General features: G+C 37.5%; 3 protein-coding genes across 3 annotated transcripts in view; 2 read left to right on the forward strand and 1 right to left on the reverse strand.

Moving 5' to 3' along the window:
• Positions 1–16,065, reverse strand: part of LOC145495529 (solute carrier family 25 member 32-like) — a 240,583-nt gene that overhangs the window by 149,072 nt on the left and 75,446 nt on the right. The gene's annotated exons all lie outside the window — the stretch shown is intronic.
• LOC145495627 (uromodulin-like) overlaps positions 1–16,065 on the forward strand; it is a 176,107-nt gene that overhangs the window by 117,990 nt on the left and 42,052 nt on the right. The window lies entirely within an intron of this gene.
• Positions 1–16,065, forward strand: part of LOC145495492 (uncharacterized) — a 46,542-nt gene that overhangs the window by 3,412 nt on the left and 27,065 nt on the right. The window contains exons 2-6 of the mRNA XM_081475125.1: positions 794–1,044; positions 1,959–2,073; positions 3,390–3,506; positions 3,802–4,035; positions 4,545–4,694. Of these exons, the coding sequence (XP_081331251.1) occupies positions 794–1,044; positions 1,959–2,073; positions 3,390–3,506; positions 3,802–4,035; positions 4,545–4,694 (867 nt within the window). The remainder of the gene's footprint in view (positions 1–793; positions 1,045–1,958; positions 2,074–3,389; positions 3,507–3,801; positions 4,036–4,544; positions 4,695–16,065) is intronic.

Genomic DNA, 16,065 nt, shown 5'->3' on the forward strand with positions numbered 1-16,065 from the left:
CCTGGGCCAGTCGTTGCAGTTCTCCCCACGTGTAGCCATTTCTCCTCGTGTCTGCCTCTAGGTCACGGCGCCACGAGTTTCTTGGTCGGTCCCTCTTCCTTTTCCCCTGAGGGTTCCAGGTGACGGCTTACCCTGTGATGTTAGATGAGGACTTCCGAAGGGTGTGGCCGATTCACTTCCAGCGTCTTTGAAAGATGTCAACTTCTATAGGCTGCTGTCTCTTTCGTTTCCACAGATCTTGGTTGCTGATGATGTCTGGCCAGCGAATCTTAAGAATCCTTCTGAGGCAGGTGTTAATGAAAGTCTGGATTCTTTTCATAGTGGCGACGGTGGTTCTCCAGGTTTCGGCTCCCTAGAGCAATACAGGCTTCACGATGGTGTTAAAGATCCTGATTTTAGTGCTGGTGCCGAGAAGTGATGATCTCAAGACATTCTTCCGCTGTTGGAAAGCTGCTCTCCCCTTGCTGATGCGAACTCTTACATCAGCTTCTGTCCCCCCGGTGTTATCTACGAAATTGGTCTGTTATATTAGCCAACTTTCTTTCTATTGTTATTTAAAAGGCGCGAATGCGGCTTGCCTGACAACAATGGAATATTGTTATAATTGCATTCTAATTGGTCGTTTTAAAGACAGGGCGCGGGAAAGGGTTGAATCCAAGGTTAGTATGTGAGATTGAGGTTCCTGGTCGTGGGTTTCTGATTAACTTTAATTAAGTTTTGATTACCCATACATATTATCAGTAATGGTAGGCTAACGGCAAAGAACTAATGTGAGATTATTTGAACCTCTCAGATCAATGCCGTGAATTGGAGTTTCCAGGCTCTTATTTCTTCTATGGGGAACGACTGATTAATCACGTGATAAGAACCATCAAAGTTTTGGACCAGGATTCTTGTGAACTGCAATGCTACCTAGAACACAACTGTGTCAGCGTTAATTTTGAATATACTGGAACACACAACTGTGACTTAAACAACGCAACTCATAAAGAACACGAGAACGACCTGGTGAAAACAGAAGGCTACGTGTACCATGGAACAATTGTATGTAGGACGTCAGAATTTTGCATGACCGGTCTCCCTCTGCATTTAAATGAAATGTCGACATTTAAAACGGAAGAATGTTTTTGCAACATTTGTCAATTGAAGTAGTAATCAACATTCAACAGACAACGTCGTCTACCTTCCACGGGAATACCCTCGCATAATTGACTCGTTGATGTGCCGGGAGGGGAGGGGAAGACGAAAGTGCTAAATGAAGGGCTTCGACTGTACAGTAACTTTTTTGGCTCAAGAAAAAGAGCCTTCAAAGACTTTCTACTCTATTTTAACATAGATAATTGCTCGTGAATTTCGAATTTCTAGTATATTTTAATAGAAGAAAAGACAACATCTGAAACCAGCACAATTAAAATTTTACGCTTTTATTTGACGCCTAATGCCCCGTAGGGTTCCTGGGACATATAACAGCTGGATCTCCGAATTGGTCATTACATAGCTCAATAATAACTTTCGAACTACTTTTGAAAGTCATCCCAGACGACGTGCAAACGAATAATAATGATAAAAAAAACGCATTTTTTTTTGGTTCGTGCTCGTTCAATCGCCACGGTCCTCATTTGCTTAAGCTCTCGGCGATCTTAAGAGACATTGTTAAAAAAGAAAAAAAAAAAAAACTATAAATATATAATTAGCTGATCCACTTCTTGCACGGAGTGATTTACTAAACCACTTGTGGACGAAGATATGACATAATGTTCAAACACCACTTCACCTTCTTAACAAAAGAAAAAAAACGCGTTTTTTAAGCTATTTTGAATACGTCCAATGGTTACTGTGAAAAAAAGAACCACAAGGGTATGTGTGTGTATTTTACCTAATTCAATGGGCGTGGTAATGATTAAAAATAGCTGAAGATTTTATGTCATCGATTTAATTGCGCTTTTTTGTTAATTTAGAATGCTTGTGGTAACGCTCTTTGTCAGAAAAATGGAACCTGTCAAACGGGTTTTACCAGCAAAGGATTCCGCTGTTTATGTTCGTCTGGATTCACAGGTGACCAATGTGATCTTGGTAAGAAATAATTTTTTGAACGATAAACAATCAGCGTTGGTAATATTGCAGGTGCAGCAATTCTGAGTAATTTGGCACTAATGCCATCATCTCGGGTGGCTTTATGGGTTGGGATAGAGAGCAGTAATTCTACAACCCTCCTCTGTGTTATTGTCGGGAGGTCAATTTTAGGGGAGTGTCCATCGTATCTTACCAAGATGCTTGTTAGAAATGCAGACGTGGACGGAAGAAAGAGCTGACATGGTCAGTTAAGCCTTTATGCAAACGTTGCACTGATTTCGACGAACATGGTTTTCCACTGACGAAGGGCCAAGCCCGAAACGTCTGGAAACATTACCGAAATATGGTACTTTTATTCATGATTATTCTTACTGACCACTTTCATACAAGTCTTTACCCAGTGCCACGGAGCTGTTTGACGTTTTTCCGTCAATGTTTTTCAATTAAACCTTGTCTGCCCCCGATTAAGACGGGAGACTGAGGATGGAAGGTATTTCTCAGTAATTTTAAACATTTTATGAACAGTTATAAGGAAGTGGACCATTTTATCACCTAAATTTTTAAATTTCTTCGTTTAGACTTAATCTGATGCTTTGTTTTTTGATATTTAAGTGTGTCTCATATCTTAGTTTTTTATATTATCGTTGCATATTTATGAATAATCTTTCTATATTTTTAATTTTATTCTGTAAATATTTATATGAAGGCCACTGGTTTTCAGTGATCACTGTTGTGTGCTACCCTCAATTTATATTATTATTATTATTAAAATTACTATTGTTATTATTATTATTATTATTATTATCATTATTGGAAATACGTAGAAACATTGTACATATTATTTTGCTATTATTTATATAATAAACAAAGACGGTAACGCAAAACCTCCAAGATTTCAAAATACTGTACATATTTTTTTGACTATTTTGTATATGGGTATTAATTTTATATTGTTACTGAGATATCGACGAGTGCAAGGAAAAAATTCACAGTTGTAATGCAAATGCCGTGTGCAATAATACTATTGGACCATCCATTTGCACTTGTAAAGCCGGATGCCATTGGGATGGCCATGTCTGTGCAGGTAAAGAAAACCTGTAACGCTTTGAGGCTCTGTCAGTGGATGTAAATAGAAAGGGAAAGTTTATAAATATTGGAGAGAACTCACTTTTCCTCTGTCTCACCGACGGATCGCTCTGCTAAAATTTCTGCCTAGCCGTTCATGCCGTTGGTCAAAAAGTGGGATTGGTCACTAAAGCTGCATTTACATGTTTTTCTTAATTCTTTCTCGTTTTGTTTTTGTTTTCTCGGTGAAGCCATAGATTTTTGCGCTGGGCAGAATCCATGCCAAAACGGAGGTGAATGTGAAAGTACACGCGAAGGTTACTTTTGCAAGTGTGAGGTCGGTTTCGCTGCGAAAATATGCGAAACTAGTAAGTTGTTATATGACAAATATGTGTATAAATAAAAAAAAAAAACCCACTACAAGTGCGTCATCCTTCAAATTCATCAGTTGCACAAGATCCCCGTCGCGGTAGATGAGAGTCCGTATTATGGTATAGCATGTATATGCATTTCTCTTTCTCCATGCGAGCAAGTAAACTGTGCATAATGCAAAAGCATTTACAGCTTTGGAGGTGGATATTCGAGGAGAGGTTGGACTGTATTTTTATTTGATATTATTAACCCATCACGACCTTACTTTTAAACTTTCTCTTTCTATTTCAGAGCTCCCAATAAGCTCGACAATACTGTCGAAAAATGCATCTTATGTCACTCATCTTCTGCATTTTCTTGGGCCCTCTGTTGGGGATGACTCTGAGTGGAAGCTGTGTTACCGCGCTTCCTTACATGGCTGGGATGCTTTTACCTTTCACAGCCGTTGTGATGGAAAGAAAAATACTGTTACAATCATAGAAAGTAATCAGTACGTCTTTGGAGGATACACAGACGCTCCATGGGGTAAATGACCATGCTACCTCCTTATTCCATTCAAGTACTTTACCGCATACTGTTCTGTCTGGGTGTCTTTCTGTCTGTCAATCAGTCAGTCTGTCTGTCTGTGTGTCAGTCATTAAGTCAGTTTGTATGTCTGTGGCTGGTTACTTTAGTTGGTTTGTTGGAATCTGTTTTTTTTTGTTGTTGTTTTTAAATTAAATTATAAGACAGGGAAATATGATATGCTTATTTATACATCTGGTAGAGAGAGGTAAATTTTTCTAAGTGCAAAGTGGTACAGCAGAATACCCCTGGCCAGGGTTCGAACCCAGACCACTTGGTGATGAGTCCAGCATACTAAAAGACCATGATCTAACGAATCGAAGATCATGGTCTCTTGGCATACTAACTCTGTGACACCACTGTGCTTCCCTTTAAAGAACATTGCACTGAAGATTAAAACAGCTCGATTTCGATTCATTACCATATTCAATCAGCCCTTGGTAGATATTGAGCATCATTGACTTTCACAGGGAGTCTTTGTCCATCGCTAGGGAAATGTTGTTACTTTCCTTTCAACTTTGAGGGAAAGACCTATCACCACTGTACCACAGATGGAAGTTACTTTTCTTCCCTGTGGTGTTCATTGGACAGTGTCTACAACGGAAAGTATGTTTATTGTGGTAAGTTTAACTAGATCTAGGAAACGAAATATTAAATCAGCCCTCAGATGTACATGCAGACGCATACCCAACAAGAGTACAAGGGCCGGCTCTCCTCAAACTTGTTCCCAGGGCGTTTCTGGGGGAAAGGCCCCGGGAACGATCGAGATTGGGCTCTTCCAGGTTTTCGTTGTAATGGGATATCCAAATCGTTTTACTTCAATAGATAGCATTGGTCCTGCTTTGAATGATGGCACACTTTTTGTTGGTCATGCTGCCATTTGACGTCAAATTACGTCATTAAGAGCCACTGCCTCTAAATATGGAGAATCTGATAGCAAGTTGGAAAATTCGAATTTTCCAACTTCGTTTTGGTGAACTATTTTCAGAAACATACTTTAACCCTAGGACGTACAAGGGGAGAGGGGCTGTAGATGCCACCCCCATAAGCTTCTTTCAAAGTTTTGAAAATACAAGTTACTGTAAGGAGCTTAAACTTTCAGTAGCTGTTCCTTCATTCTCTGCGAAAATTTTGATATGTCAACTGCGTGTCCATCATTTTTGACGATGTTATTGCAGCCATCAAATCTCATGTAGGCCTAGCCAAAAATCAACTTTTTTCTTCCAGTTTTCTTCATAAAATTGTACAAATTCGTGAATTATTTCCGTTATTTCTTGACTTTTAAGAAAATAATCCAAGATGGCGGATCCAAGATGTCGGTTCAAATGACGTCATTGAACGTCATAGACATCATAACCAACAAAAATGGTTTTATCTTGTAGAGCAAGGCCAGGGCTATCAAGTCAATGAAATTTATTTCGCTCGAAAACCGAATGGGAAGGTCCCATCCACCCCTCACCACCCCCCTACCCCCTTCCCACTTGCACCACGGTAGGGGTACGAGTTCGCTTGTACGTCCGAGGGTTAAAAGTTCCAGCGAGTTCATATTTTTTGTGAAATCTAGGAAAGTTCGAAATACTACTTAATCAACCAAGTTGGCATATGGAATATATGCAAAATTGTGCATTTTAAACAAGCCGGTACAGAAAGAAGGAAACTTGACTGGATTTCACATTCTCACAGCTTGTGATTTTCGGTTTAATCATTTCTCTGAGCTAAAATTCATTTTGAAGTAAGTACGTTTCGTCTACCTCTTGACCACTTGAAAAATACTAGTATCGCAATTTAATTTACCCGCCAAATTTCAACTGATTTGAGAGAATCCTAACTCTTCTAGTATACCAAAATCTCGTCAAATAAGAGGTTCTAAAGAAAAAGTTATGCTATGGTATACCATATCTAAATGGCCAGTTTGGCCCGTGAAAATTAAGCGCGCTAGACGAAAAGCTCTATTCAAAGAGTATTTTGACCAATTGCGCCGTTTTTAGACGACCGAGCGAACACTTCGAACACTTCCAGCTATCATGGTGGATATCGCACTACTGACAAGGCCTTTATTTATTCTTTAAGCAATAAAGAAGGATTAAGGCCATTTAAGAGTAAGGTGAAAAACCCATCACAAGCAATTTACATGAATCCAAGTTACGGTCCAACATTTGGTGGAGGGCATGATATTTACATTGCTGACAAGGCAAATAGTAATGTTAATTTATATGCACAGATTGGTTTCTCGTACAATCGTCCAAGTGGAGTAAAAGACCAGAAAACAATTCTAGCTGGAAGTTTTCGTTTCACTCCTGGTGAGGTGGAGGTATTTTATCTCTTTTGAGAGACCAGCACTACAGGATCATTCACCAGAAGTATTCTAGAGAAACACACAACAACGAGTCGAAACCTAAAAGCAATTTAACACTGCTACCACTTAAGGAAGTGCCTTTCTTAGCTATAGCTGAAAATATTTTCTCGATATTGTCGATGATACCTAAACTAAACTGATGTTTTCTCAAGAAAACCACGACGGCAATGGCAGCGAGAACGTCGCTAAGCAAAAGGTTAAATGAGCAGAACAACGTCTGGGCACGTGCGTTATAATTCTTGGTACATAATAAAGTGTATTATCGTTTGTCTCACGATGTAGTCGAAACGTCGCGATCTACATCTCAAGTGACTACATCGTGAGACAAACGATAATACACTTTATTATTGCATCTACCACAATGAATAACAACAACCTTTTCCTCGACAATTCTTGGTACATTACGGCGAAAATGTCAGGAACAACGACGATAACTCTGAAAAAGAGAAAATCGAATTATCATTGAACAGTCCGAGCAAGAAAGTAAGGTGGTGCTTTATTGTGTTTTATGAAACCAATTTGCAGTGTTGTGGTCGGCTGGATGAATTCTTGTGAACTATGCCGCAATATTAATTGCATTCCCCAACCCTAGCAGAGAGAAGTCATAACTGTTGTACACAAAAACTGTGAATGGATATGAAGTAAGCCGCTGTGTACACGTCCCAGGGTTTTAATGAACACCTTTAAAGGTTTAAAACTTCCTTGACAGATATCCCAGCGATATGTGCGTGTGTGTAGATAAGCTTTTTTACTTGGACACCTTTGTATCGAGTAGTTCATTCCTTTGACTCTATGTGTATAAGCGAACGCTTCTTACTTGCTTCTCCCGCGTTTTCAAGTGCTACTAGTTTCTAGTTTTGGGCTGGGAAAAGATGCGATTAAGGGTAAAATTAATGTGATTCGTGACTAAATCGCACCACTGAGAGCCAATCAGATTACAAGAACCACCACTGATCTCAATACACTTGTGCGCATTGCGTACCTGTTTTCTTACAGTCAGAAAATCATCAAAACTGACTTAGAAGGATCTGAGCTAAAATGATCTAGAAATGTAATATTTACCTGAAAAAAAGATCGTTACAAATTTGAAAATAATAATAAAAAAGTAATTGAATAAAAATCGTACTACAAGTTAACCCTTTCGCGGCCAGTGTTGTCCCCAGACAACATTTGGAAAGGTAGACAAAGAACTAATTGTGACGTCATCAATTTCTACGTCAGCAGATTGCTCTGATAAACAACAAACTCAATAGAGACAACTTTCTACACGTGTGTCCATTTTGAAAATCGACTGAATGCTGACAGAGCTACTGGAAAAACAAATGTTCAATCATTAATGCAAAATAGACCAATTTCGATATGTTAAAATTCAGCCAAAAACAAGACCTCAGTACTAGTACGAGGCTCAAGGGAATAACTACAGAGTTTGTGAGGTTTATTGCCCAGAACATCGTGCTGAGGTCTGTTGTGTTAGGCTGAATTTTAATATATCGAAATTGGTCTATTGCTGGTGAACTTGGCCATTACCTCCATAATTGATCAATGTCTCATTTGTCAGTACAAATTCTTTTGCAGCTGATAGAAAGGAAGTAAAGAGTAGAAGATAGCGAAAAAAGAAAGAGAGAGAAAAAGTGAAGGAAAAGGAGGCAGAACAAAACTCGCAACGCATCAGCAAAATAATGGCTTATGCGCATGCGCTAAAGTAAAACGTTGCTCATTAGACTGTGGAAAATAGTGGAAAATCTAGATGAAATGTAAAATATTGTATTCCTAGCAAAATTTAGTGCAATTTAGCCACATTGCATGCCAAAAGAAAAAAATAAATAAATAAAAAAATAACGGTAATAAATACGGCTTTTTTGGAGCAAAGTCAAGCATGAAAGAGTCAAAGTACATGTTTGCCTTGCGGAAGGCGCGAGAGATTTTCTCCGATACACTTTGTACATGGGGGAGAGGGACACTCGGGGTGCGTTGCTGTTAACCTGTACCCGCTGCTCCCTGGCTGCACGGTACAAACACCTACAATGTTCCCTTCAATGCTCTCCGATCACAGCTTGTACATTCTAAAGATCCCACAACCGATGGAAGGAAGTTTGGCGTCATCCACAAATTAGTGTGTGCTGATTGTAAAAAGATCTATACTAGGAAACCGCCCGACCCTTTTATCCATGCACGGTCCGTTTAAAGAACCGTTCTAACACTACTAGATTGACACTTTCCGCCTTTGGAGAACACCTTAGGGAAACAGACCACAAGTTAGAGGAAAATAGGTCGACTGTCATAGCAAGAGAAGAAAACAACTTGATCAGAAGAAGAATTTATGAGGCCTTGGAGATTCTGTGCCAATCCAATCGAGACAGTCGATTTGCACTTCCGGCCCTATACAGAGATGTTTTGGCACGTGACTTGGTTCACTCAAGCTCACATGACATATATATTCCCGCCATATTCACTTGAGAAAGACGCTGTGACAGTGTCGAAAGCTTGTGATCGCTGAAACATTGCCTCTGCTTCGGTGTCTTGTTTCTTATTGTCCCCTACAGATTCGGGAAAAATTCATATTTTTACTCGATGTATTGTTATTATTTACCTTTCATAAAAACTGCCTTCACCCTTTTGGCTCGTGGGAAAACATTTCCTTTGATAGTATATCCAAACTTGGCATATATGCTTATTTTAGCCTGAATACATGTTATTGTAGGTCTAGGCTGAGATATAGAACACATTAAAATTTTTATTTGCCTTAATGCGTGCTCCACCTTGAAAAACATTTCACCGGAAAAAACATTTCTTGACTGGCATTAAAACGCATGTTTGGACATGTTTTCCGTCAAAGATCTCAAAGCGTACTCGGATACGAATTCAATATCTATAAAGCCTTATATTTATAAAACGTCCAACTTCAGCATGAACCATTAGGAAAAAAGAAAGCAACATAGATATTAATTTCAAAGCCGTGATCATTTTTCCAATCTTGTGTGGAAAACTGTCTAACGGGAAGTCAAAGTGACCGCAATTTCCAAAAAGAAAAGCTAAAACCGATATGTATAACGTAGTAAATAGAATGTTTTATTCCTAATGATGCACAAATTTGGAAAATTAAACGTACTCCTTAGAGTAACTTAGGCTATTTAGCGGGTATGAAAATATTTTTAACGTCTGTTTGACTACGTCAGTAGATCATTCAATATAAACACATTTAAAAATGGAAACCGCATTCAATATTTAATATGTAAAATAACGATGAGTAAATTTTCAGTGAAGCTACAAAAACCAAGATACTCTGTTTCCAAAATATTGCATTTTTAGGAATTTTAGAATAGGTGTAATTTCATGCTGCAAAAATAAAAAGTTGATCGCCATCTGGGGAGGAAGTCAAATTAAAACATCTTTATATCCACTACGTCATAATATTTAATTATCTTCCTTAGCTTTCTAGTGAGCTCTCCAAAATACACAACATATTAAGAAATACGTCAAAACAATACCCCAGAGCACGCACTTAATTCAGAGCTGTGTGACATTCGAATTGTAAATTCGAAATACAAGTGTATTTTTTTGTTTGAAGAAAGATAAAAATGTTATCTTAGTTAACATTTGGCATTTCAAATTTGCCCAGCCTAGCGGAACCCTTTCAAGAGTGGCTCAGTTCGTTTGGCAAAGTTAAAACTGAATCGTGTCGGATAAATTTCAAGAAACTAGCTGCTGTGGAGTTGTTTGACTACTTTTCAACTTCCTGCACGACAACCTACTAAAATAATAAAAATTTCCCTTAGCATAAAGTGCTAGTAAAAAACCGACGGATCATTAAATATTCAAACAACACACGACTAAAACATTATTATTTCTAATATATCTCTAAGTTAGTCGTCGTTGGTTGTAAACAAATTGCATTTCGGTTTTATTCCATTGGTCAACGGAATGGCATTTTGCACGCGCGATGTTCCGTCCTTGTTCCTTATCTTCCTCGCTGGCTCATTTTCTACGGCAGGCAAAGTGAGTTGCGTCGAAGTTGAAATTGGTCAGTTTTTCTAGGTTTTATACGTCCCAAGAACATACAACAATATTCTTCCTTCGGAAGATGCTGCAAGTCTGAACACGAGCGGACGTGTTGGGCAAAAACAATATTCTTAAATTATGCAGAGTGGTTATAAATTATAAATATTATTGACTTTTGAATCTATTATCGTTAAAAGCTAACTTTTCATTCGACGCCGATAGAAAAGTATGAAATTAGCATAAGAGTGTTGATAACCCTTCGTAAAACATGCTTTGTGAAACGTGGCGAGATAAAAATTTCGTAACTCTCTTTCAAATCTGCCAAACGCGCAAACTTTTCTAACATATTTGTCTCCATACATTTTCGCATTTAGCAGTTGGGAGAAAGTGCGTGCATATCAGCAGCCATATTTCACTTATTGTAGTCATCTTCTTAAAAGCTCTTAACCAGAATGCTTACTTAATAAGTATTTCGAACATGTGGAGAAAATTAGTGCTGATCGCTATCAACACTTGAAGATTTAACGATAACCCTCGATAAAAAAGTACAAATCGCAGCTCCTCGTGTAGAGAACAAAGTTGAGCGATAATCTAACGATCAAGGATGAGCCGATCTCTAAGTTTTTCCAAAGGTTTAATATTTTCATTTTACAAGTTCTTCAACTTTCAGGAAGGATAAAACTTCTCTACTGGAGCAGGTGCTTTATTTTCCGTGTAGATGTTAACATAATGTTTTTGAGTAAAACGTTTTTCTTTTTTTTTTTTTCCTCATAATTACGGGATTATAGCCACCGACATGCAGTCGATTCCATTTCTCTGGAAAGCTTCTTCCCTGAATTGAACGCTTCAACTTTCGGACCAAGAAAACTTCTCTTCTGGAACAGCTACGTTATTTTCCGTATATATGTAAACATTAATTTTTGAGTAAACGTTTTTTCGATAATTGCAGGATTAGCTTAGGTCACTGAACGAACAAAATTGTGTTGTGTTGTACATATATCGAGCGAGTTTTATATCTTCTTTCATATTAAAGCTCAACGAACTTTTTTTGTCTCGCACTGTTCACAAAGCGGAAATAAAACGTCTTCTTTGGAAAAATAGTTAGTTAGCTTGAGTAACATGCACGGTGGTGGGCGGACAAAAGACATCTGTTGGGTAATTAATCCTTCTAAGAACTGCTCTTTAGTAAATTTGTTTGCGCATTTTATTATGTTTCTTTAACAACCCCTTTGGCGAGTCTTCCTTAAATAGAAATATAACCTCTTCTAATAATGACGATGTCAAACTGTGAGAACAAACACTGGTCGCATAATGATCACAATTTTTTCAATCTTGATAACATGTTTAGCTAAACTAATAGTTCTTTATAATCGTTATCTTTCTCGTTCTTTGCTTGTTGAAGACTCTAAACGATTTTTGGGAACAAAGAATCAGTCATTAGCATGGGACAAGGGATAATTTTGGATTATTTTAAGGGAACAAGTGCTGTCTGGAAACTATCAGCATAAACTTGATATTTTGAGGCAAAATTCCAAAAATGCAAAGTTTTCAGACATCCGGAGGAAGTGTAAGCTTTGACCAGGAAGTCTTTTGTCATGGGCTTGATAGATGTCTTAGCACCTATTTCTCAATCACATTTAACTTGCTGTGGTATTCAAAATCTAGAACTTCTCATTGCAGCAAAGGATAGTTTCAGGGAAAAAATGTAGGAGCGAAATCATGTGGGAAGAAAGAAAAGGCAAAAAAAATCATTAACAAGGGATGCATAGATGATATTACACGGTGGCGAGAAGATATGAATTTTATATTCGAGTGGCAAGAACAATATCTCACGAGTGAGCGCAGCGAACGGGTGAGATATTGTTCTTGCCACGAGAACATAAAATTCATATCATCGAGCTAACGTGTAATGTTCTTTTTATTATATAGACATGCTGATGACGGCGTTTTTAAAGATTTTCCGAAGATTTTCGACCACTTTTCGAAGATTTCCGAAGGTCACACGAACGTTGCCGAACATTTTCCGAAAATTTTCGAAGATTGCCAAAGATTGCCGAAGGCTTTCGAGGAAGACCCGAAGATGTTTCGACCGTACACCAACGAATTTACGTACAATTTAAGAGACAAACTTGATATCAGTGAAATCACCGATATCTTCACTAGTGAGGATATGGAAAATACGCCACTCGAGTCCCGGATGTAGTTTCGTATGAATTTTGCGAGTGGTGTATTTTCCAGTAAAACACTCGTGTCTATGTAATAAAATTTTGATAGACCATCCTGTTCACAATAATAACGTTCAAACAAGTGAGAGTATACCAATAAAGAATCTTGATGCGAGACTAAATAGCGGGAATCAGAAACTCAATCATCGTTGCACTTAGTTTAAGAAAGAATCATATTTCTTACAAGGAGAGCCGGAATTTTGGAAATTTATTTTCTTCTTCTATCTAAGGTGTAACTGCAAAAAAATATCTTTTGTAATCGCTTGAGGACAGTGAGTTAGCTTAACTTTGTGGGTTATTTCGAACTTAAACTAGAATGGCTCTCGTTCGAATATATTCAACCAGCCTACATGTAGGCAAAAAAATATACATTAATAATTAATTGAATAACCGTATTCTATTTCTTCATCAAAAATGCACAACTAGAATGGGAAGTTTACATGCGCTGAATAAGCTGTCAAGCGAAGACGTAACATGATTGGTTTACGCCTATTATCTGAGCGTTGTTTTAACTGTGAGCCAAATAATGCCACCTTTCATTAGTCGCTGTTAGCTTTTGTTGGAGCTTAATTCGACCAGACATCACTGGTGCTTAGACTGCACTGGTGCTTCTTCAATACTGTATTGACTTGTATCTGGGACTTATTAAGTGGAGACATCCGCCGCAGGTTAAGAATGAGTTTTTCTCTGCTTTTCGTTCTCGTGTCATGGATTTCAGTAATCCCTTGTCCAACTCGAGCGCAGGGTGAGTTTGAAAATTTCCTTTCTACCTGCTTTGTATTTTATAGATGCTATCCTTATTCAGGCTTCTTCAGTTGGGCTAAAGATGGCTGTTAAATTAGGATTATTGATAATTTGTGCAACGAATCTATTGTCGGAAATTACACCGAATGTCTACGAATTAGCATCACATCCTTTCCATTCTGACTTACGCAGAGTCGGCGCCATATCTCTCCATGCTGTATTAATATTGTCAAGTGGCGGACACGTCAAGAGAATAAAGAAAATCAAGCGTATAATCCATTGATGTTGTCACAATATTCTGTCCAATTTTGAAAATTAAGTGGTATCTAAACAGGCCTATCTACCTCTGGTCGTGATCAGGAATTAGTTTGAAGTCTTCCGTTTGAATCGGGGGCCAACACATTCGCTGATGATCTCCAATTAGCCGTAGATTTGGAAGCAATGTGATAGAATGCTGCAAGCATTTGTGTTCATAACCATTTCATTCTGGAAAATTACGCATTGTCAGCATGTAAAGCGAGGAAGTGAGACTAATTTTAAACTAGCTTTATGTCTAAAATATAAAAAGCAAATGACAGCAGTTTGAAGAAACCATGAACACTTGAATAAAGGTTGATGCCGAGCAATTTCCTCTTCATTGGAAAAGGTGTCTCCTAGTTAACGTGAGGTGGTTACCGTAATATCCTTAGACAATCACTCGATCCATTTAAGTCTATTAAACAACGTCGAATTTGGATTTTCTGGAAATAATTAGAGGTTATACCTTTTTGGAATTCAAATGAGTTACATGCGACATGCGAATATTCTTTTGCTAATTATCTTATCTGAATACAATATCATGTATGAGAAACGTACGTACATCAGCCATGTTTACCAAATTCAAATTACCTAAAAGTTTCTTATCTCGCATTTTAAACATAATTTTACTATGCCACACATGTATTTATGGCAAACGCTTTCCATTAAATCAGTCCGTTTCCTAGCGTGAGAAGTTTAAACGCTTCACTACATTATTTTGGCCAGTAAATCGAAACTTGTATGTCAGAGGAAATTGTTACAGTTTGTCTAAAACCACCCACAATGGAGGCAAATTTGCGTAGACAACAGAACTCCGCTCTGTTATTGATTTGTTCGATTTTGGTGCTCGTTCCTGTAGGAGTCTTCCTTGTATATTTCGAGAGAAACACAACATTAAAGCTTTTGACATTATGATGGCCCGAGTAAAGAGAATTCATATTTTGATAATAGAAATGAAAGAATGATCTTTCGTCGTTTTCTCGTATTTTTTTTTCCACCAGCGAAAAGGAAAATAAAACATTGTAGCATACATTAACTTTAATTCAAGATCGTAAAGCAGGTGATAGTCAGCTACTTAAGAAGCAAACGTCTAGCGTTTCTACCAAGTTACGGAAACACTCGTGAAAGTAACAGGAAAAAAAATATGGAAAAACGTTCATAGGAACACAGAATTTTATTCCTTTTTTCATTTGTAATAACTAAAACCGCCGTGATCCTGATCATTACCCACCGCTAATTTAAAATGACAATACTCTTACCAGAGGTTGTTTAAGCGAAAATTAAAAAGTTTGCAGGGGTTTGACGCAATAGTAGAAATATTATCGAATTAAATGCGAATTGTTTTGTAAAAAGATCTAAACCCGGATGAATTTCCCTCTACCAAAACCGTTTTGACTAAAACTGCAGCTAAACTGAAATAAGTTCATGATTTAAATCCAATATACACGTTGTCTCTCGTATTAATTAGCCATTTCCATGTCACTCTAATTTCAGTCTTGTAGCAGGGAAATTTTCCATAAGACATGATCAGACCTCTCAGTCCACAAAAGCTAATATTTCGAGGGGAGGATTTATTCTCCTGCCACAGAGCGAAATTTCGGGTTCCACAACTATTATTATTTTTTTTTTCCTAACTAAACTTAAAAAGCTTGATCAGCACTCTCTATTGTCAGAAAATTAATATGCTGTATGAATAGACAGGTGGCAAAACCACCGTGGATATTCATATTGATATACCACATAATTCTCAAAAGGACAGTAACTGAGAAATGTGCGATGCTTAGATAGGAGAATTTACATTTGATATCGGCAAGGGGAAGATTAAAAAACAAGCCGTCACTCGCACTTTAAAAAATCGATTTTGAGTTTCAGACCTTTTTTACGTTCTTTGCTTATTATTTCTAAATTATGACTTCGAGGTGTCCAGTCTTCAAAATATTGGTAGTTTGCTATTCCATTTAAACAACAAGTAAGTGATTAAAACAACAGCGTCGAATGTTTAAGAAAGAATTCACCTGAGGTACGAGTAACATGTAAACAAACACTTTGTACTGAGATTATTTATATCGTGTTGCAAACTTCTGTTTGACTGTTTTAAAATTCTTCTGAAAAACTAATTATTTCTAACAAACTACATAGGGAAAAAACAGTTGAAAGTACTGGTGAAGTGAAACTAATGATATAATTTTGCCTGCGTTAGCATTATTTCTTTGAACTGTGAAATTTATTTTATCTAGTTCCCATAAATAAGATGTTATCAGTGTTATTCAAGGCACCTAGTTGATATATCTTTAGCTTTAAGAAAATGTAAAAGGGACTGAAAAGTACCTAAAATTAATCTGGTCCACTAAAAACTGAAATTTCTCGATT

Source organism: Orbicella franksi, chromosome 8 (genome assembly GCF_964199315.1).
Source record: "Orbicella franksi chromosome 8, jaOrbFran1.1, whole genome shotgun sequence".
NCBI lineage: Eukaryota > Metazoa > Cnidaria > Anthozoa > Scleractinia > Merulinidae > Orbicella > Orbicella franksi.